Source organism: Hydra vulgaris, chromosome 11, assembly GCF_038396675.1.
Source record: "Hydra vulgaris chromosome 11, alternate assembly HydraT2T_AEP".
NCBI lineage: Eukaryota > Metazoa > Cnidaria > Hydrozoa > Anthoathecata > Hydridae > Hydra > Hydra vulgaris.
In genome coordinates this window covers 10,012,924-10,034,815 of record NC_088930.1, presented here as the reverse complement: position 1 = coordinate 10,034,815, position 21,892 = coordinate 10,012,924, and the positions used below count along the sequence as shown (strand labels likewise).

Below are 21,892 nucleotides of genomic sequence, written 5' to 3'. Positions count from 1 at the left end.
GTAATATTTATTAGTAGGTATAAATAATATATATAAAATAGTATGAATAAATATTTTTAAATATCTTAACTTGCAACTGGCTAAACATCAGTGTTGGTCATGTTTATTCAACTTTATTATGTTTAGGATTAAGGATTATTATGTTTAGGATTAAGGATTATTATGTTTAGGATTAAGGATATTTAAACTAAATGTTACTTTTCATTTATTTGTCTGAGCTTTGTAAGGAAAAAACTGCTTTAAAATTTTTGAAGTTTGAAGTATTATCTTTTTATTATTCGATTTTCATAATTGTTTACTTTAAATAATATTTTTATTAGGGCTGTACCGGATTTTGGCTTCGGCTCCTGTTCCGAAATCACGATATTTTTACAAATCCGGCCCAAGTCTGGCTCCGGAAAAAAGTTATTTTTGAGTTTTAGTGAGATTTTTATTACATCTTTTTTGTTCGTGTTTACATGTATACTTAATATTTTGTTTATAAATATCAATGTTCTTTGTAATTCTATATTCTATGAACTCCGTGTTTATAATGGTATCTATATTTAAAATTGTTTACAATTTAATTAGCTGAACCTAATTTCAAACAACAACTCAACAAAAAATTCTAAAGGGAAGACACACAGTATTCTGCAATGATGCAGGTGTAAAGGCTATGAAGTCAACCCTACTCAGTTCATTGGATGAACGTTTTAAAGACATTGAAGAGAATACCTCTTTATGCAGTGACGACGCTGGTTAATCCACAATTTAAAACTAAATCCTTCTCATTACAGACAACACTGAAAGCTGCAAAAGCAAGATGGAAGTCAATCTGAGCATGCTGAGTAGCAGATTGACAAAATATTTTTTATCATTCTGCTACTCAGCTTGCTTTATTATTGAAAGACTTCTAGAAAGGTAAAAACTGGTACTACTGTGAATTAAAAGTATAAACAGCTACAAAAAAGTATTATAGAAAGTATAATTGATATATTTAAACAGACTGTTTGAATATACTGTTACATTATATTAGTAGTGAACTGAAGTGTTAACAGAATTATTATTTATTAAGATTTTCATGTTTTGTATTAAAAACTTTTCATACATATGTTGACGTATATCTTAAAAAACTGTGTTTCTATCACTTATATTCATTAATATCCATTTATATGATAAATATTCAAAAACAAAGGCATTTTTGTAGTTTGTTTTTAAAGTTAATAAACATCTGATACAAGGCATCAGATATACCTTTTACCAGGTTATACAAATCTGAAACAAGGTATCAGATTATTATAAGTTATAAATCAGATTATTATAAACCTTGATTTTTGGGTTAAGTAAAGCCATGATCCAAGCAAGTATTGTGAATTTCAAAAAAGGTATCATAGCTGTAATTACTTTCAAAATTGGTACTGCAAGCCTTGTGGCTTGCAAAACTGCTCAGTTGTATGGCCTGTTTATTAAAAATTATGTGCTGGCAAATATAAAAAAAATGTATAAACAACAAATTTTTAGGTGATGATGATTATATTTTCATTTCATTTCTGAAAATCCTTTTGCACTTTGATAATATTTCAATTTCAAAAATTATTTTTATTCATAATGAATAACACGTTTTTTTGAAATTGGATTTTATTTATATCATTTCAAGATATTTTCATATTATCTTTATGAAAAAGATAGCATATTAAAAATATAAAATGACTTTAAATCTAAAATTTTGATAAATATTACGCCTTTCCTAATATTTATTTTGAATAAACTAAGGTGTGTATGTATATAGTTGTTCTAATGGTTTAATGTTAAGTTGTTATTTTGGTTTAAAATTCAGTTATTCTATTGGTTTAAAATTAAGTTAAGCTCAAGGTTATCAAGGTTATCCACAACATATATAAAGCTAGGTTGTTCAACAAGCTGTTGAACAGCCTATTTTATTACAGTGCGTGTAGATTTATGAATTAGAATTTGTAAATTGAATGAAAATAGAAGATGTATGATAATTTGGTAGGACAGTAGCAATTTTTTGTATTTGTTTTTTAGGTATTGGCAGGCGGTACTTGACGACTTACCTTTCTGCAATGAGGTTAAAACAACCTCCAACTACAAGCCAGTTTAAAATATTTTTCATAGCAGCATGTTCTAAGAAGAGTTTTTAAAATTTTTTGTGGAGATTGTTTCATATATAATATAAAATTATTTCACATACAGATTTTTAGTTTTTAACAATTAATTTTTATTCAGAAGTAAAATTATAGGTGGAGTGTCCATTTCTTGTAATAATTTTTCTATAAATATCAGTTTGATATTACGTTATCAATATGAGAGTATAATCTCAAAATATAATTAAAATAGTAGAATGAAGTTTATACTGCAAACTTCATCCTATCATTTTTTAATTATATCTTGAGATTATACTCTCACATTGATGACATAATATAAAGTTGATATTTGTTAAAAATAATTATAAAATTTTAATAAACCAATCAAACATAATAAGTATAAAAAAACCAAACTTATTGATCTTAGGTCTATAAAGTATATAGAACTAAGATCAATACGTTTGGTTTTTTTATAAATCATATGCAAAGTATCTGTTCCGATAGAAACCACTCACATTAAACTTTTAACATTGATTGGCTTATTAAATTTGGATTGTTATTTTCACATGGTTTCCACTTACTATGACTGAAAGTGCGAAAACACGCGCAAACTGGCAATCGGGAGATTTTTGAACAAAAATAAAACCGTTTAATATTTTTTTAAATTGCAGCTAACGATAAAATAAATTTATAGTATTATAATATTATTTACTTAGTTTTAAAACTTTTTATACTTTTGCGCTTTTAATGTTAAAAATTTTAAGTCATTTTAGAAATCATAATATAAAAATCATAATTCGTTGAGTTTAGAATATATTTATAGCATAATTATTTTCATCGGAACTTAAGTAAATCGATTTTGAAAAAATCGAGTTACTAAAGAAATTCTTTGTTGATTAAGTAAAACAATTAAACTTAATTTTAGGCGCGATCATTTCTATTTTATAAAGTATTATTCCCATACATTTCTATTCGCTCTAATTCTATACGTCGTAATCTTAACTAAATAGCTTCTTAATCATTTTATAACATTGCATTTATATAATTACAGCGTTTGAAGTAAAATTTTATGATTGGGCAGGTGCGAGTTCTTTACTTTTTACATTTTCGGATATTCGTGCGAATACATATACATTAGTTGGACTTCAGCTTTTTAAGATTGAAGACGACGAGGTATTCTATTAATTTAACAGCTGTAAAATTTAATTACTTTAATGACCAAGTAATATTTAAGTGTAAATAATATCAAAAAATCAAAAATAATAACAAATTGGTTTAATTATTTTTAAAGATATTAAAAAAAAAAAAAAAAAACATTTTAGGTAATTATCTTGAATTTTAAAATCTTATATAAAAGTAATTTAAAAAATGCATGTTAACAAACAAAGTAAATATATTTATATTTAAGTAAAGTTTTTATTTCATATTCGATAGCGATGTTTTATTCATTTTATTTTTTAATACCTCCTCAACTTTTTTGTTTTTTTGTTATTCACCTTCTAAAGGCCGAGAAGGCCACTACGGATTAGGAGGCTACTTAATAGTGGTTATAACCCTCTCTCAACTCTACAACTCCGAAACACGAACCTTGACGAACAAGGTCGCTGCGCGGAGAAACAAGTTGAGCGCGGTATCAGGGACGTGGTGGGGATCGAACTCAGAACCTCTTGCTTATAAAGCGAGCGCTTTATAAGCAAGATTTATGAGTGATGCTTTTTTTTAAGAGTTATGAATAAATGGAAGTTTAACGCATTGTATAAACGCAAAGATAATTGCGCTATCAATTGTTAATAAATAACAATACATAATTTTTATTCAAAGTATAGATTGGAAAATCAAAGTTATCCGCGCAACCATTAGTTAATAACATCAGATATATAAAAAAAAATAATCAAAATTAACTTGTAGGAAAAAAGTTTCCATCAAAAAAGACAAATTTCTTGAAAAATTTAAATCTTTTAGAGATTACTAAAATCTAGTCAAAGGACTATAAATGACTTAAAACACGTAAAATATTTAATCAACTTTACTATATTCAGTTTAATATATCACATATTGCATTTAAGCTAAAATATTTTTGACGTCAAAGATTTTTTTAAAATGCTTTTAAAAAACAAACCTAACTTATTCAATAAAGCATTTTCAAACAAACGAGATATTTTTAGTAACATAAAATGAATTTATATTTCCCGAAAAGTAATCTACGGGTTATTCTATTCGAGGTTAGAAGAGAAAAAATGTTAAATAAATAGTGGGTTTTTCTTGTAAAATTATTTAAGAAAAAATACGCTAAAAATTACGTTGCTTACAAAAGGATTTTAGTTGCTGGCGGCGCATTTGATTTATAATATAAACGACCAATCTATTCATACGTTCCACAGAGGAACAAAATAGCTCAAAACCGGAAAAAATATTTTTTTGTTTTAAACTTTTAATTAAATATTATAAATTTAAATTTTTCGCGCGTGTAAACAGTTTTTTGAAAAACGGAATTGCGCTCATTAATGGGTACTAAAGGGTTAAAAATCACTCACGAGGTAAAAAAAAAAGGTACATAAAATTGACCAGAATCTCTTTTATATCTCACCACCACGTTTGACTCGCTTGTTTTCATGTTTGTTAAGTTTTAATCAATTTCACTCTACTGTGCGTTAAAAATCACTCACGAGGTAAAAAAAAAAGGTACATAAAATTGACCAGAATCTCTTTTATATCTCACCACCACGTTTGACTCGCTTGTTTTCATGTTTGTTAAGTTTTAATCAATTTCACTCTACTGTGCGTTAAAAATCACTCACGAGGTAAAAAAAAAAGGTACATAAAATTGACCAGAATCTCTTTTATATCTCACCACCACGTTTGACTCGCTTGTTTTCATGTTTGTTAAGTTTTAATCAATTTCACTCTACTGTGCGTTAAAAATCACTCACGAGGTAAAAAAAAAAGGTACATAAAATTGACCAGAATCTCTTTTATATCTCACCACCACGTTTGACTCGCTTGTTTTCATGTTTGTTAAGTTTTAATCAATTTCACTCTACTGTGCGTTAAAAATCACTCACGAGGTAAAAAAAAAAGGTACATAAAATTGACCAGAATCTCTTTTATATCTCACCACCACGTTTGACTCGCTTGTTTTCATGTTTGTTAAGTTTTAATCAATTTCACTCTACTGTGCGTTAAAAATCACTCACGAGGTAAAAAAAAAAGGTACATAAAATTGACCAGAATCTCTTTTATATCTCACCACCACGTTTGACTCGCTTGTTTTCATGTTTGTTAAGTTTTAATCAATTTCACTCTACTGTGCGTTAAAAATCACTCACGAGGTAAAAAAAAAAGGTACATAAAATTGACCAGAATCTCTTTTATATCTCACCACCACGTTTGACTCGCTTGTTTTCATGTTTGTTAAGTTTTAATCAATTTCACTCTACTGTGCGTTAAAAATCACTCACGAGGTAAAAAAAAAAGGTACATAAAATTGACCAGAATCTCTTTTATATCTCACCACCACGTTTGACTCGCTTGTTTTCATGTTTGTTAAGTTTTAATCAATTTCACTCTACTGTGCGTTAAAAATCACTCACGAGGTAAAAAAAAAAGGTACATAAAATTGACCAGAATCTCTTTTATATCTCACCACCACGTTTGACTCGCTTGTTTTCATGTTTGTTAAGTTTTAATCAATTTCACTCTACTGTGCGTTAAAAATCACTCACGAGGTAAAAAAAAAAGGTACATAAAATTGACCAGAATCTCTTTTATATCTCACCACCACGTTTGACTCGCTTGTTTTCATGTTTGTTAAGTTTTAATCAATTTCACTCTACTGTGCGTTAAAAATCACTCACGAGGTAAAAAAAAAAGGTACATAAAATTGACCAGAATCTCTTTTATATCTCACCACCACGTTTGACTCGCTTGTTTTCATGTTTGTTAAGTTTTAATCAATTTCACTCTACTGTGCGTTAAAAATCACTCACGAGGTAAAAAAAAAAGGTACATAAAATTGACCAGAATCTCTTTTATATCTCACCACCACGTTTGACTCGCTTGTTTTCATGTTTGTTAAGTTTTAATCAATTTCACTCTACTGTGCGTTAAAAATCACTCACGAGGTAAAAAAAAAAGGTACATAAAATTGACCAGAATCTCTTTTATATCTCACCACCACGTTTGACTCGCTTGTTTTCATGTTTGTTAAGTTTTAATCAATTTCACTCTACTGTGCGTTAAAAATCACTCACGAGGTAAAAAAAAAAGGTACATAAAATTGACCAGAATCTCTTTTATATCTCACCACCACGTTTGACTCGCTTGTTTTCATGTTTGTTAAGTTTTAATCAATTTCACTCTACTGTGCGTCCTTGGTTACATTGAGCATCTAGAAGAAAATAACTTTTTTTATTACAAAACAAATATAATTCCGTTCATTTCACTAGAAGACTCTCTATTTGTATTAGTATATCAATTGTGGTTCCTTGTTTTTTTTATTAAAGTTTACAATGTTAGTAGATACACAACAAAATAAACAATTAAAAGACTTTTACTAATATATATATATATATATATATATATATATATATATATATATATATATATATATATATATATATATATATATATATATATATATATATATATAAATTAGTAAAAAACACTTATCTAATTTTTGATTACTTCAACACTGTGTTTCACCATCAGTAGGTTATCAGGAAGAATTTTTTTGATTATAAAATAAGAATTTTTTGATTCTTCCTGATGAACCTACTGATGGTGAAACACAGTGTTGAAGTAATCAAAAATTAGATAAGTGTTTTTTACTAATTTATTATTGCTCTGTTCTTTTAGAACATTGAGCACTCTGTTTGTAGAATACACTATCATAATTTATATATATATATATATATATATATATATATATATATATATATATATATATAATATACGTTAGAAGTTGAATGGCTTAAGTTTTCACAAACTGCCCGTTATCTAAATTAATTCCGCCATGTAAAGGCGAACATTGGAACCTCTGTATTTTAAGAGCTTCGCGCACTTTTCGATCTTTGTTTCAACTTTGATTGTTTTTACGTTTTCCCACTTTATTTCTAGTGAGCTAAAGTTATTATGGGTGACTATTGCAGACTGATGTTTCCCCTCGTTTAAACTTTTTAGATGTGGCTGAGTCCTATTTTGAAATATGGTTTCGCCTATGTATTTCTTTGAGTATTTGGATTCAATCAAATAAGTTCCGGGTTGACCATTATGGAATTTATAAAGTTGACCATTATGGAATTTATAAAGTTCTTAAATTTGGATTTGATTTGAAGACTAATCTATAGCCAGCTTTCCGAAATATTTTCCTTTGTTGTTATTTATTATGGTTAAATTGAGGAAGTTTAGAGTTCTAGTTTCGATCGTCTATTGTATCGCAGGATGTTGTTTGTGTATGGTAATTAAGAATTGTTCTGCTTTTTGAGTGTTGGAAAATCTAGCGTGACTATCGTCGACAAATCTTAGATAGGATTTTAGGTCTAGAGGAGGATTTACTGCCATTGCAATTTGATGTTGTAAAAATGATTCTGCCAGTACGACCATGAATGAAAAACCTATAGGACCAGAATTCTCAAGCTCATAGATTTCGTTGTTCCACAGGAAATAACAACGGTGTAAACAAAACTCTATAAGTTGTCTTGTAGGAAACATCTTTATTTAATTGGTCTATAAGAATTATAGTGGCTTCCTTTAGTGGTATTGATGGATACTAGTTTATTACATCAAATGAAACTTGAACCTCATTTTTGTCAATCTCCCATAAATTTGCTTAACTAATAAAATCAAAAGAATTTTTCAGACGTGTTTGGTTTTCGTTTAAGACAGGTTGTATTTTCTTTACTTAGTAGTTTCCCAGTGGGCACAGTATGTTTTTAAAACGTTCTTTGAACGTTTTTATTAGGTTTAAACCTTATAAAAAAAGTCTAAAAAACGTTTTAAAAACGTTTTAAAAACGTACCGTGCCCACTGGGTTGAAATTCCATAATTAGGAGTGCCGTTAGTTGATACAACTATTTTCATAGGATAGGATTTTTCAGGTTTGTGAGCTTTAATTAGACCTTACATACGAGACGAGATGGAATCACTTGGACATATACTATCACATTCCGTAAATGAAAATCGCTGTTTTTTATTAAGTTGTGAGAGATAAGTTTTAACTTTAATAGCATAACTAGATGTTGGATCTTCATTTAAAACTCTCGTTTTGACCAATTTGTTCGCGAACTTTTTCCAAAGCTTTATTTTGTTCTGTTCTTAAAAAACTATTACCCTTATCAAACAGATATTCTAATATTAAATTGATAATATTTGCTATATTCTAATTTTAAAGCCGAGGTCTCTGTTGTTGCAATAATATCCATATAAGGAATATATTTCAACGAAGGTACAAAATGTAGACCAAGATTAAGAAGATCAAAACTAAAATTAAAAAAATTTCGAACAACAAATTTTTAATTGTATTAAGAGAATTTATACTAATTGACGTTTTCTTACTAATGTAACATATACTCTTATACACGATGTCAACACTAAAGATATATATTACAGCTAAATACGGAGCTGATGTTAACAAATAAACTGAACAGTTACAGTTATTGAAAAAGTCAATAGCAAAGTCTAAAAACCAGTATATATGTCTACAAAAATGTGAAAAACACAAATTTGTTCCGAAATCATTACGAATTAACAGTCCTGTAAATACAAAGAGAGCAGTGAGTATTGTTATTCGATATAGATTTGAAATTTTGATTTATATTAAAAACGAGGCTAAAAAACGGTATTATATGCTTGTTAGTGAAACTAAAAATCTCCAGAAAGCATAAAATACCGTTTAAAATACTTTGAAAAGCTTGTTTGGAGCAAAGGATGGACTTGAATCCTTTTTTACTTCAAAAAAGTAGAAAACCAGTACTTATGCATCTCGATCATTGAGGAAAAATGTGAGCAACATAATTTAAAAAGCAAGTTGTTTTGTCCTGGTGTTGCTTACGTGCTCAACACATCTAAGTCCTTGGTTATAGTTCTTCAAATGGTGGATTCCGAGAAGTAACCACCAATGGGATTTATTTACGAAGCTATGCACAGGGCAAAAGAAAAAGTTTTTCAAAATCTAAATAATGATATTGCAAAGTATCAGATATATTGTAAATAGTTGATGGGATGATCAGCTTCACACGCATTTGTATGCTGCTGCATATTTTATAAATCCTCATTTCCAATATGAACCATTCTTTACTCATCATGAAATTAAATTGGGACTTTATTCTTACATGGAGCGATTGATCGCTGATTCAGAAGAAAGGGAGAAAGTGGATTTGCAGATCGATTATTTTTCGAAATGCACAAGGTTTATTTGGATAGAAAAATGCAGTTAGAACGAGGAAGAAAGGAAGTCCGGGTGCGTGTTTTCACTATTTTTAGTATGTCAGTAATAGTATTTTTTATTTTATTTTTTGATAAACCAATGGATGGACCCGATATGGAATCGCATTTCAAGCATTTATTTTTCTATCAGTTTAATAAAATATCATTTATATTTTCAGCGGATTGGTGGAGAGCTTTTGGAAATCAAACGCCTGAAATAGCAAAATTTGCCATTAGAATTTTGAGCTTGACTTGCAGTGCTTCTGGATGTGAACGGAATTGCAGCTCCTTCAATTAAGTAATAATATAAAGATTTTGGTTTTTATATGTTTTTGATTTTAATGTTACTGAGTTTTAATACTTTAATGAATAGGTGCATACAAATAGAAGAAATCGCTTGAAGCAAGCGAAACTCAATGATTTGGTTTACATTTTTTTTTTTTAATTTTTATTTTAGGTGCCCCAAGAAGTCCTAACGGTCTTGTCACAGAGCACCGCGGAAGTGCATTTAACCAAGAAGTTCACGCCTCCTTCCTTACCGTGACGCGATAATTTGTCCAGAGGTCGCTTCGAACCTGGATCTCCTGCTTATAAAGCAAATGCTCTAATCACAGCACCACGGCCGCACATTACGTTCAATATGAAAAAAAAAAACTCAGGGAGTTAAAGAAGAAAAAAATTGAAGTTCCCCTTTGTTTGGATGATGAAGACTCTTGTGATGAATAGATCTCAGAGCTTCAAGATCCTGAGATCGAGGCCAATGAAGAACTTGGTGCTAATATAGCTCTTGATGACCCTCTTGAAGTCGAAGAAGGTGAAGTATCTGTCCATTACATATAAACTGCCTCGGATAATAAACAAATATTCAGAGTACAGCATTCTATATCGAGGTCCAAAAGTATGGAATACTTTTCAAAAAGGATTCAAAGGTACGGTAAATTCGTTAAGTTCATTCAGGTTTTTAACAAAAAAAGAAATTTTTAAAATATAAGAAACGTTTTTGGTTAATGATACTTTGAATAATTTCTCATAAACCTGTTTTTGTTTTATTTCTACTTTTGTTGGTTGCTTATCAATTTTATTAGCCAATTACGCGTTTTATTACGATATTTTATTGAAATTTTATTACGCATATTGTAACATATTACGATATTTTTTTGAAATCTTGTTATAGGGGCTCTATGAAAAGATTGCGATAACGTACTGTCATCCTCACCTTCTTTGAGCCCCTATCTGTTTTACTTATTTTATTTATTGAAATTTTATATTACGAAGTTGTAAAATCTTATATTATATTAAAACAGAGTAAAAAAAAAAAAAAAATCTCAACATACAAAGTAGAGCAAGAAGAAAAACAAAGGTATAGGATATTAATTTGAATAAGTTATTATTTTTTTTCTTTCTTTTTTACTGAAACATATAATATGTTATAATATAACAAATATATATTATATTTCCTTTAGGTAAAAAAAAATTCTAATTGTTAATGATGAGGAAGATTTTCCTTATGCCGAGGAGAAAAACGAAGAAAAAGAAGTTGAATTGAATTTCATGGATAATTCCCTCGAAGATCCTTATAGTAGCATCTCATCATGGTCTAATCTCATAAGTCATAACCCATCAATGACTGCCATTTTCTAATGAAAAATGATTTTAAAATGTTTATTTCGAATCTGTGGAAGTTTGGAACTTCTATGATTTTTTTTTAGAACTTCTAATAAAAGAATGATTTTACTCCAGTATTATTTCATTGTTTTTAATCTTTTTATAAAAAAAGTAAGAGTTTTTCTCAAACAAATTGAGGCTTACGCCTCGCCTCACTTATAGGCAAACCTCCTCAATACGCTTCACGCTTTTTTAAACCTTGATTATACCTGGTGACGCTGATCACAATTGATCAGCGAATTATCGAACAATATGTATTAAATAAAAAAAAATATCTATATATAATTTTTTTTCAAAAAAGTTTATACGCAGCCGTATTTACTGAACTTTACATGCTTGTTAGTGAAACTAAAAATCTCCAGAAAGCATAAAATACCGTTTAAAATACTTTGAAAAGCTTGTTTGGAGCAAAGGATGGACTTGAATCCTTTTTTACTTCAAAAAAGTAGAAAACCAGTACTTATGCATCTCGATCATTGAAAGGGAAATAATTAAGTAAATAATTTCCTTAAAAAAATATGTATGTATGAAAATAATATATCTATGTATGAAAATAATATGAATGTAAATAAATAGTTAAAGGGAACTTTTCTTTACATTAAGAATTTTAATAAAGGAAATTTTCGTGCCGTTAAAGAATGTAATTTAATGAAAATAATATGAATGTAAATAAATAGTTAAAGGGAACTTTTCTTTACATTAAGAATTTTAATAAAGGCAATTTTTCGTGCCGTTAAAGAATGTAATTTAGGCAATATTTTCCGACATTGAGGGACTTAATGCAATTTTTACTGACATTAAGGATTGTAATTAAGGGATAGTTTCTTGACAACATAGAATATAATTAAGGCAATTATTCCTGCTATTAAGAAATGTCATTAAGGATATATTTTCTGGTTTAAAGTAACAATATTTAAAGAATTGTTTTAATCGCATACGTTCAAAACAAATTTGTGTCATTTGGCAACGTGTTGAATATTATTTTGAAACATGTACCAAAGCTACATTACAAAGTGGTTACACAATCGGTAGCATCCAAATTCCAAATAATTATCAAAGCAAACACATCAGGAAAATTCACAAATCACAAAAAGCGACAAGTGTACAGCGAAATGACTGATATGGTAAAAACTTATTAGGGAACAAGTTGCAAGATTTCAAATATTAAAGCAGACTAAATTATTAATACAACTAAATTTTACATAAATACATAAGTTGATAAAATATAATAACTGTAGCAAGAGCACATAAAATAACACAGCCACTTGTACAGCCAAATATTAAAGTGAATTCAATGTAATAAATGCAGCATATGCATACAAAGTAATTTACACAGAAAAATATATGTGTAAATATAATTTAAGAACTGCAACATGAGCACACAATGTAAGAAGGCCACTTATACAGCCAAATATTCAAATACAATCTAAAAACTGAAGCATGATGAGCGCACAAAATAATAAAACTTAAGTAATTATACAAGTTTGTTGACACTTACATTCATTTAACTATGTCATGTTTTCATACATCATCAGTGATGACCACTAGTTAGTATATGCTACAGTTAAAAAAGCTACACTGTTGATGGTGCCAACCATTCTTCCATCCCAAAAATTAAATTTATATTTAAAATTGCAAAAATTTAAAAGATGCCTTTAAACATTGAAGATACTCCAAATAAAAAATCCAAAACAACTTAACATGTAATCTAAGCATTCCACAATCGAATATTCGGTCAAGCAAACTTTTCCGTCGCGCAATATTCTCCAAGTGATCTTGTCGAGATTATTCAACAAATATTCTAGGTACAGCTAGGGACGAGCCAAGTTTTGTGGAACATTTATAGAACTGCCAGTGCTAGGCTAAAAAAAGTAAGTACAGGTAAATATTTAAATATATAATGTACTTACTTGTATAAAAAATCTCAATAAAAATTTATGTATATAACTATGAAACATTCATACAGTATCGGACAAAACATGGTGGACAAACTTAAATTTAGAACAAAAGTTGATCAATAACTAAAAAAAACTAGTAAAACAATTAAACATATTATTTTTTAAATAGTTTATTATGTTCTCAACAAAATTTAAAATGTTTGAGTTATACTAAGAATCAAAAAAAAAAAATTTATAACACATTTTTCTCAACAAACTACATTTTTCCTTGGACAAAACAAGGTGGACAAATCAAAACGACGCTTTATTTATAAGATTTCATTGTCTTTATTCAATTTACCATATTCTTTTGTTTTCACTTTTATCATAACATTACTCTAAAATAATAAAATAGATTTTGGAACATCTGACCAATTATTTATTTTAATTTAACTAAAAATAGATTTAACTCGTGATATATGGCGTATACTGCAACTTAAAATGGCTTACGACAAATTAGGAAGTGTTTTACCTGAAAATATTATTAAAGATTTGAAAAGCGGAAAACGTCAAGCTGAAATTTGTAGAAAATATAATATACCTTAATTGACTGTAAACAAAACTGTCAAATCATTTGGATCTTGCTATAAAACAAACCATCGGGGCGGACGAAGCTATAAAACAAACCATCGGGGCGGACCTCTAAGAAAAACATCACAAAGGCTAGATCGAATAATTGTTAAAAAGCTTTAAAAAGATCCATTTTTGTCGTCCACAAAATTAACCGAAAAACTTGAACTACAAATCTCTAATCGCATTGTGCGACAAAGAGTTAACGAAGCAAAGTTGTTTTCTCGAATGCCTGACAAGAAACCACTAACTTCTTTCAAAAATAGAAAGCTAAGACTTGCGTTTGCCAAAGCACACCAAAATTGGACTGCAGACCAGTGGAAAAACAAATTTTTTAGTGATGAATCAAAATATAACCTTTTTGGAAGCGACGGTCAGAAGCGAGTCAGGAGACCAAAGAACACCAGATTCAATACTAAATATACCAAGAAGAGTGTTAAGCATGGAACGTCTGCTATGGTTTGTGGATGTTTCTCAGCACTAGGAACTAGTTCTATTCACAAAATTAATGGTATTGTGGACCGTTTTGTCTACAAAGATATAATGGAAGATAATGTTTTCACATGCTGAATAGGAGATGCCTCTAAAATGGATTTTTTTTAACATTGTAAAACAATGGTTCAAGGACAAGAATATCACCATAATGAAGTGACCTGCACAAAGCCCAGACTGAATCTCATAAAAAATATCTAGGAAATAATTGGCAAAAAGATTGAGCGTACAAATTTGAAGACCAGTGAGGAATTATTTGAACAAGTCGAGAAGGCCTGGCGAGAGATTGATATGAGAATTGTTGACTCATTAATTGAGTCTATGCCTCAAAGAATGAAAGCAGTAATTAAAAGTCGAGGAGGTCTAACCAAATATTAAGTTAATTTTTTGAAGTTTTTCGAAAAATAATAAGTTAAGTTTTAAAATTATTTGAATTTTCAGTCGATTTTTTGAATGTCCACCTTGTTTTGTCCAAAGAAAAATGTAGTTTGTTAGGGAAAATGTGTTATAAAACTTTTTTAGTGATTTTTAGTATGATTCAAAAGTTTTTAATTTTGCTAACAACATAATAAACTATATAAAAAATAATATGTTCAATTGTTTTACTAGTTTTTTTTAGTTTATGATCAACTTTTGTTCTAAATTTGAGTTTGTCCACCATGTTTTGTCCGATACTGTATATATTCTTATGATGTATAATTTTAACCTAAAGTTAACGAAGAAAAATAACTAAATTAAGCAAGTATGATCATACTAACCTAACTAGCCAAGTTCAATGCATAAATTTGCATATTCTATGACGATTGCATAAATTTGCTATACACATATGTGATTTTATATAACTATAATTATACCAGCGAATTCATTTTTTTTTTCTAATATTCTATTTCGACAGACTATTTTGTAAGTCTGGGACAGGACTTTTAGATGGGATGTTCAAATAAACGCCATTTAAAATAACCAGTAGCCAATTGAGTAAATTGAAAGTTTCTCAAAACGAGATACATAAGCTATTACCTTAAGCAAAATTGAGATACTAACATTTAAAAGCAGGCAAGTGAGATGTCCTTAGAATGTATTCTCAACTTATAATGAAAGCTTAAACCTCTTAGACTTATAATGAAAGCTTCAACCTCGTGCATAAAAGACTATATATATGAATTTCAGAAGTAGGACAGTAACAGCTGGTTATGCTGACTATTTTAACAAATATCTTTTTATTTAAAAAAGTTTAAATAATACATAAAGTATTAAAATAATTTTTTTTTTTTCATTTAGATTTAAACGAATTAGTACAATAAAATATTTTGAAAATAAAAACAAAAAAGTTAATCAATACGCTAGTTTTTAAAATGATGTTAGTGGTATCAGTAAAATCATGTATGTTAATAACCTATATTTTTTTTGTGTGTTGCATTTGTTATTTAATGATGAATATCAAAACTTATAAAGTTTTTAATACCGCAAAATATAAAAAGTTGGCTCAATACTCAAAAATAAGTTGTTCTAAATTAGACACTGATTATAATAAATGCATACTCAACTTAACAATGAACGCACCAGGAAGAAAAAGTTTTATTGTTATTCAATCGTTTGATTCTTGCAACAACTCTAAAACAGTTGGTGGAGACTTTTGGTGGATGAAAATTATTGGTCCAACTTCTTTTAATGTACCATTAATTGATAGAAATAACGGTTTTTATTATCAAGAATTTTGGCTAAGTTTAGAAGGAAATTATACAGTCAAATTAATGCTTGAGTTTAGTAAAAATGACGGTTTGAAAGATCCACCTAAAGATTGGTTCAAATATGGTAAGTAAATAGATTGTTTATTTTTAATAAAATATTGTGAAAATAAGTATTCATTTAACTAATGTCACAATATTTTTAACTAGAAAAATCTTACATAAAAAACTAAAAAGTTGTTTTTTATAATAATAAACAAATAGTTATAAGAAAATGTTTATCATAATAATAAATAATTAATATATCTTGTTTAAGCATTTTGATAACCCTAAGTAATCTAAATTATTTAATTAAAGTAAATAAGATTATCATTTATTTTAGTTAGGTATTTTAGATCACTAAGAACTCGTTTCTAAGATTTGATTAAAAAGGGTGTTTCGTTTTATATTATATTTTCAATATAATATTTTTTAAAAACCTAATTACACCTTTGATGATTGATATATACTTTAGTAAGAACATAATTTAGGTTTTGGAAACAAAAAAGTTGTTTCGTGCAAATTAGTTGGTGTTTTTTAGAAACTAATTTAAATAAGATTAAATTAAGTGAAATCTACACACTTAATTTAATTAAGGGTTAAAAGTAAGAATTAGTAAGTATTACCTTTCAAATCATTTAAGGTCTCAAGTTTAACTAATAGTCACAATGTATTTATTTTTGAACAAAATATAAACCCACAATTATTTTCGTGTGTAATGTAAATGGTTATTAAAGTTTAATGCAGTTACAACAGAAATATTAATTGCAACTAAATTTGGATGATTCGTTTACATATCATGAGTCTTTTACATGTTTTTAATTTAAAATCACGTTTAACCTATTTTGAATCTGCATAATGATGTTAAAGTTATAGATAAGCAACTTGTTAAAAACAAAAAATATAAAAAAGAAATACTTTTTGAATGTTCTTAACTAAACTCTCAGGATGATCTTAAACCTCCAAAAACATTTTAATTAAAGTAAATCAATTGAATTTTAATTAAAAATACGCGCCCCTCTCCCAAGTGTTGTTTAAACTTTCCTTTTTTGAAGTAGTGGAATTTTAATGAAGCGTTTTCTGATAAATCATCAGCAATACCAAAACCTCTCTCCACTATTACGCTGTCTCATGGTTTAGTTTGGTTAAACTTGCCACAATTCTTACTAGTTTTTGTCTAAAAAACGATCACAATAAAAGTTAGAAAAAATGTGACGGCAATTAAACTATTTATTGCGATCATTGTTTTAATTTTTTTTAAACTGGGTTTGCCAGTAAAGTTGAAAAGTTTTTTTTAGATCATCTTGCTTTTGGAAAATAGACTAAATAGAATCAATAAGAACTGAAAAGAATAACGTTTTATCTACTAATTAAAAGTAACCATTTTTTCTTTCTTTTTTTTTAATTTGGGATAAGATAAAGTAATAAACTTTTGTTTCTGAGTGAGTTAATGTATCATAATGGAAGTCATTTTAACGGTCTGATGCCAGTTTTGAATGTCAGCCGCTATCTTAGTTGACTTGAAACATTATATGTTAAAAAAACAATAGAATACGCTATCCAATTATATTTTGAGATCAGTGGTTTAAAATATACTAAATTATAGTAAAAGTAAAACTCCAACTGGTGCTAACATGAGACAGCTTAATCACTTTTTGCACTTATTGCACTCAGCAAATCCTGATTTATTATCGCATTTTACCGCAGTGCTGTTAAAACGCGTTTTACCGCATTTTACCGAAATTTTTTTACCGCTGGTGCTTACTACAAGTACTCATAATATTGAGTACTTGTAGCCCTGAGAAAGTCACTACACTGTGAAGCGATTATTTCAGCGCTAAATACAAGAAGCAAACTTGAGCAACATACCAGCACATGTTGCCTAAAACTAAAAGTGCGTTTATAAGTTCTTCAAAAACTAGATAATCAGTTAGTAAATAAGTCTTTGGAGCATAATATAATTGACACCAACAGTGAAAATCACATAGTCAAACTGAAACTAAAAAAAGAGGTGCACCTGAAAAGACTTCTCCAACACTATCAGATACTCAAACTGGTCCTGAACTGAAAGAGCAACAACAGCTCCAGTCAGATACAAAGGACTCTAGCTTAACAAGAAAGGTATGAAGAGATTCAAGGTGAAGACCAAAGTCAAAATGTCTCTTTGTTTATTCCAATGACACTCCAGCAAAAACAAAGTAGAAGCAAAATTAAGTAATATAATGAAGTCGAAATGGAAGGGGAATGCGAAAAAAAAAGTACAGAGCATCTGAGGTTGCAAATATTTTATTAGAGACAGATGATGAAATATCTGATGATTAAATTTTTATTAATAACTTGTAGGTTTAAACTGTAAATGTAAAATTCACTAATAGAAAAGCAAAAAGCAATTTAAAAAATCCTTGTTTAGTTTTTCGGTAACCAGCAAAAAAAGCGGTAAACTGTGATAAAAAGCGGTAAAAAGTGATAAAAACTGTAAAAAGTGATAAATGCGGTAAAAAGTGATAAATGCGGTAAATTTGCGTATTACGCATTTTTACGCAAAATTACCGCGGTAATCACGCATTTTCACGGATTTTACGCAAATTTACGCATTTTTACGCATTTTTACCGTCGGTGCGGTAACGCCAATGCTTAACTTGTAGACAAATACTATCGTTAGAAATCAAGAAATATACACTATTGGTTAAAGAATTTTTTGTGGTTCAATAGTTTCTCCTATTTCTATCCTGGCCCTAAAACATCAATATTTTTATTGTTTATGTATTCACAATAAGCAGTCAAAATAGGTACAATATGCAATAGCATATAACTTTTTTGTTTAAAATTTGGGTAAATTTTATTATTACAGCCCAATTAACTTATCTTTTCTAGAAAGCACGCTAAATGATATTGACTAAACTTTAACAAACACATAAGTTTCATACCAAGTCTAGGTTTAACTGTTTAATAAATCTGTAATCAGAAATTGTTGCTGTTGGCAATTATATTTCTGATTACAGATTCGTTCAAAAAATCTCAATTTACTTATTTTTTGTTGGCTTATCCAAAGCTATTGGATACTACTGATCACAACAGTCTCATAAAAAACTGAAACATTATGGTATCAATGGTCTAAATATTGTTGGAAAACTTTAAAAAAAATTGTAAACAGTTAGTTAACATAGATACATCTTCGTCTTCCACTGTTTTAGAATTATCATGTAGAGTTCCACAAGGTTACATACTCGCACCAGAATTTATTTCTTGTTTATATTGAAGATCTCTATAAAGGCTCTAAATTTATGACAATAGTTTTTGCTGAAGATCTGAACCTGAATTCTCACAATAACATCAACATATTATTTCATAGTATAATTATTAAACAAAAGAAAGTTTTTGACTGCTTTAAAATAAATAAACATTTGCAAAACATCAAAAAGACCAAATAGGTTCCCTTATATTTAGCTTCAAACAAACTTATACTACCGTGTGAAATGGTTATGTTTATTAATGATAGCATTCATAGAAAAAGAGTCATGTATACAAGTTTTTTAGGTGTCATTCATCATCATACCTATTATCAGTCATTACCGAACATAGTTCAAATCGCTGTTAGTCCTTAAAAGAAAGAAATTTTATGACAAAACTTTACTATTATTTCTATCTTATGTTTCAAACATTTGTGACGATTGATGATGTAGGGTTCAAATTTTCGTTTTATTTGTGTTTTATGAAAAAAATTTTCTTTATAGCAATATTGCCTGTTAAAGTACCCAAAAAAGTAATTTTAAACCTTTACAATGTTAACTGATTCATAAAGCACGTCTTTTTTGTTTAAAAGATTGTTTTACTCATGAAAAGCCTCTCTTTTTAAGCATAAATATTCCTAATACTTATGAGATTATTATCAAAGTGACAATATTAAGTTTTCCGGAGAAATCTGTGCAAAGGAGAGTAAACACTGCAATTATAAGTTTGTGATTAAATCAAGACTTATATATAACTGGATTAAACTATATCGCTAAATGCTCAAAACTGCTGAATATGAAAATATTGCAGACAAACTCTTTTATAAACTCCAAAAGTCTTTAACTTTATTTTTAACTCAACAACAGTCAATTGTTTGATGATTCTTGTAGTAAAAGTTCAAAAAAAAAATTGAGTAAATGATGGTTCATCAAAAGGTGCAAAATTTGCCGGTTAGAAAAAAACTAAAACGCAAATGAACGGTATCCAATAAGTTGTACAGTTGGTAGGCATCAATTAAAAGATACGCAGTCCAAAAAACATTTACAACATTTGCATGTGAAATGAGCTTGATTTGATTAAAAAACATGCAGTTTATATTTTGATTGAGCAAAAGCAACAGAATCAAGAGACCCTAAATCTTTGGTTAAATTATTTAACAAAATTTCTGTTACAATATGTGACAACACAATAAAATAAAAAATTATAAAAATGAAGTAAATAAAATTTTCACTAAAGTTCATGATCTAATTCTTAAGCAATTTATGAACTCAAAGTTTGATTCTTTATCAACATTACTCAATGTTAATTAAGTACTCATTTATGAGTTGTGTTTTTGGTTTCATTGGGGAAAAAGTAATAATAATCTCAGTCTAAAGGTTGCTAATCATAATTATAGGAATGCCGACAGTATTGCAATAGTTTTTTGCAGTAAATATTTGAAGTAAAATTAGAAGTAAATAATTGAAGTTAATTTTATTACAGAACTTATTACAACAACATATTACAGATGTTAAAATTGTTCTAAGTGATCTAATTTGAATTAGATTCAAGACCAGCTTGTTATAAACAATAGAAAAAAAGGACATTTTGTCTGATAAAAGTATAAAGTTGATTTGTCTTCAAAAAAGTCACTTTTAATGTAAAACAAATAATAACTTGATAATCTCTAAAATTTTACAATATACGCCATACGTAAAAACTTATGGAAACATGGCACTTATTAAATAGTTTACAATTTATAATTGAAAAGTCTTCTGAAGAATACATTGCAAAAAAATATTACAGTAATGTTGTCTGAACCACAAACTGTATTTGAATGTCTAAAAACGAGTTAACCTGTTTAACTCATTTAAGAGTCAAATAAGAGGAAAAGTTTTTATAAGTTCTGTCTTACCCTTGTAGGAGATGATAAGATTACACCCATGAATTAGAAATGGAGTGTTCGAGTTTTCTTTATGAAAATGTAAAAAAGATTTTTTAAAGGTTTAATTTCTGAGATAAGATACGAGATCTAGTAACTTGGAAATAATGGATTTTAGCATCAAGCAGGATTTTTTGCAATAATAAAAGAACGTTTGTTCACAGAAGAGTTGTTTTTTTGAATATGATGCAAAAGGAAGTAAAACTATATTTAGCAACTGCAAGTCAGGTTAAAAAGCAAGGAGAATTCTGAGACTTGAGTTGGAATCAACGAGAAGGAACAATTTTCTATTTCTGTCTCGATCCAGGAGGTTACATAAGAGAAGCATTTATTAGCAGAGAAAGAAAAGACATGAGCCCAAAGACCTTCACAATGAAAATCTTATTCAGCTCTTATATTTAGTTGAGTACAAAGAAGAGATAAGAGAGATAAATGCATTTTTGGAACCACCTAAAGGAGAATAAAGAGAGACTGAACACACAGCTCGATTCAAAGACAAGAAATAAATCAAGGAGTGAAGGTAAGTGTATAGGGTTGCCTGGAAAATATGTCAAAAACTTAACTATCTGAGTAAGAGATCGAAAATTACAGAAGTAATGGGGTTTTGCGCAATCAAGGTTAATGGTGTTGTAGCCAAGCAATTTAGTGTGATGAGTCTTTGTGAATCAAAGGATAGTAGCCATCAATGCTAATTTCACAAAGAACGAGCAAGAAATTTGCAGGAGGTAGGGTTCATGTAATGAAAAGTTACTTCGAAGTCCAAGAATATTTATGAAAGATATATAAAAAAAGCTAGGAAGTGAGGATGGCTTTTATGTTAACTAATTTTTGTTATTTTGAGCATGG

General features: G+C 28.5%; 1 protein-coding gene across 1 annotated transcript in view; it reads left to right on the top strand.

Annotated features, from left to right (window-relative positions):
* Positions 1-3,117: 3,117 nt before the first annotated feature.
* The window catches only part of LOC136087391 (uncharacterized), a 48,796-nt gene continuing 30,021 nt past the window's right edge, over positions 3,118-21,892 (top strand). The window contains exons 1-2 of the mRNA XM_065810039.1: positions 3,118-3,257; positions 15,449-15,982. Coding sequence (XP_065666111.1) covers positions 15,523-15,982 — 460 coding nt within the window. The 5' untranslated portion in view covers positions 3,118-3,257; positions 15,449-15,522. The remainder of the gene's footprint in view (positions 3,258-15,448; positions 15,983-21,892) is intronic.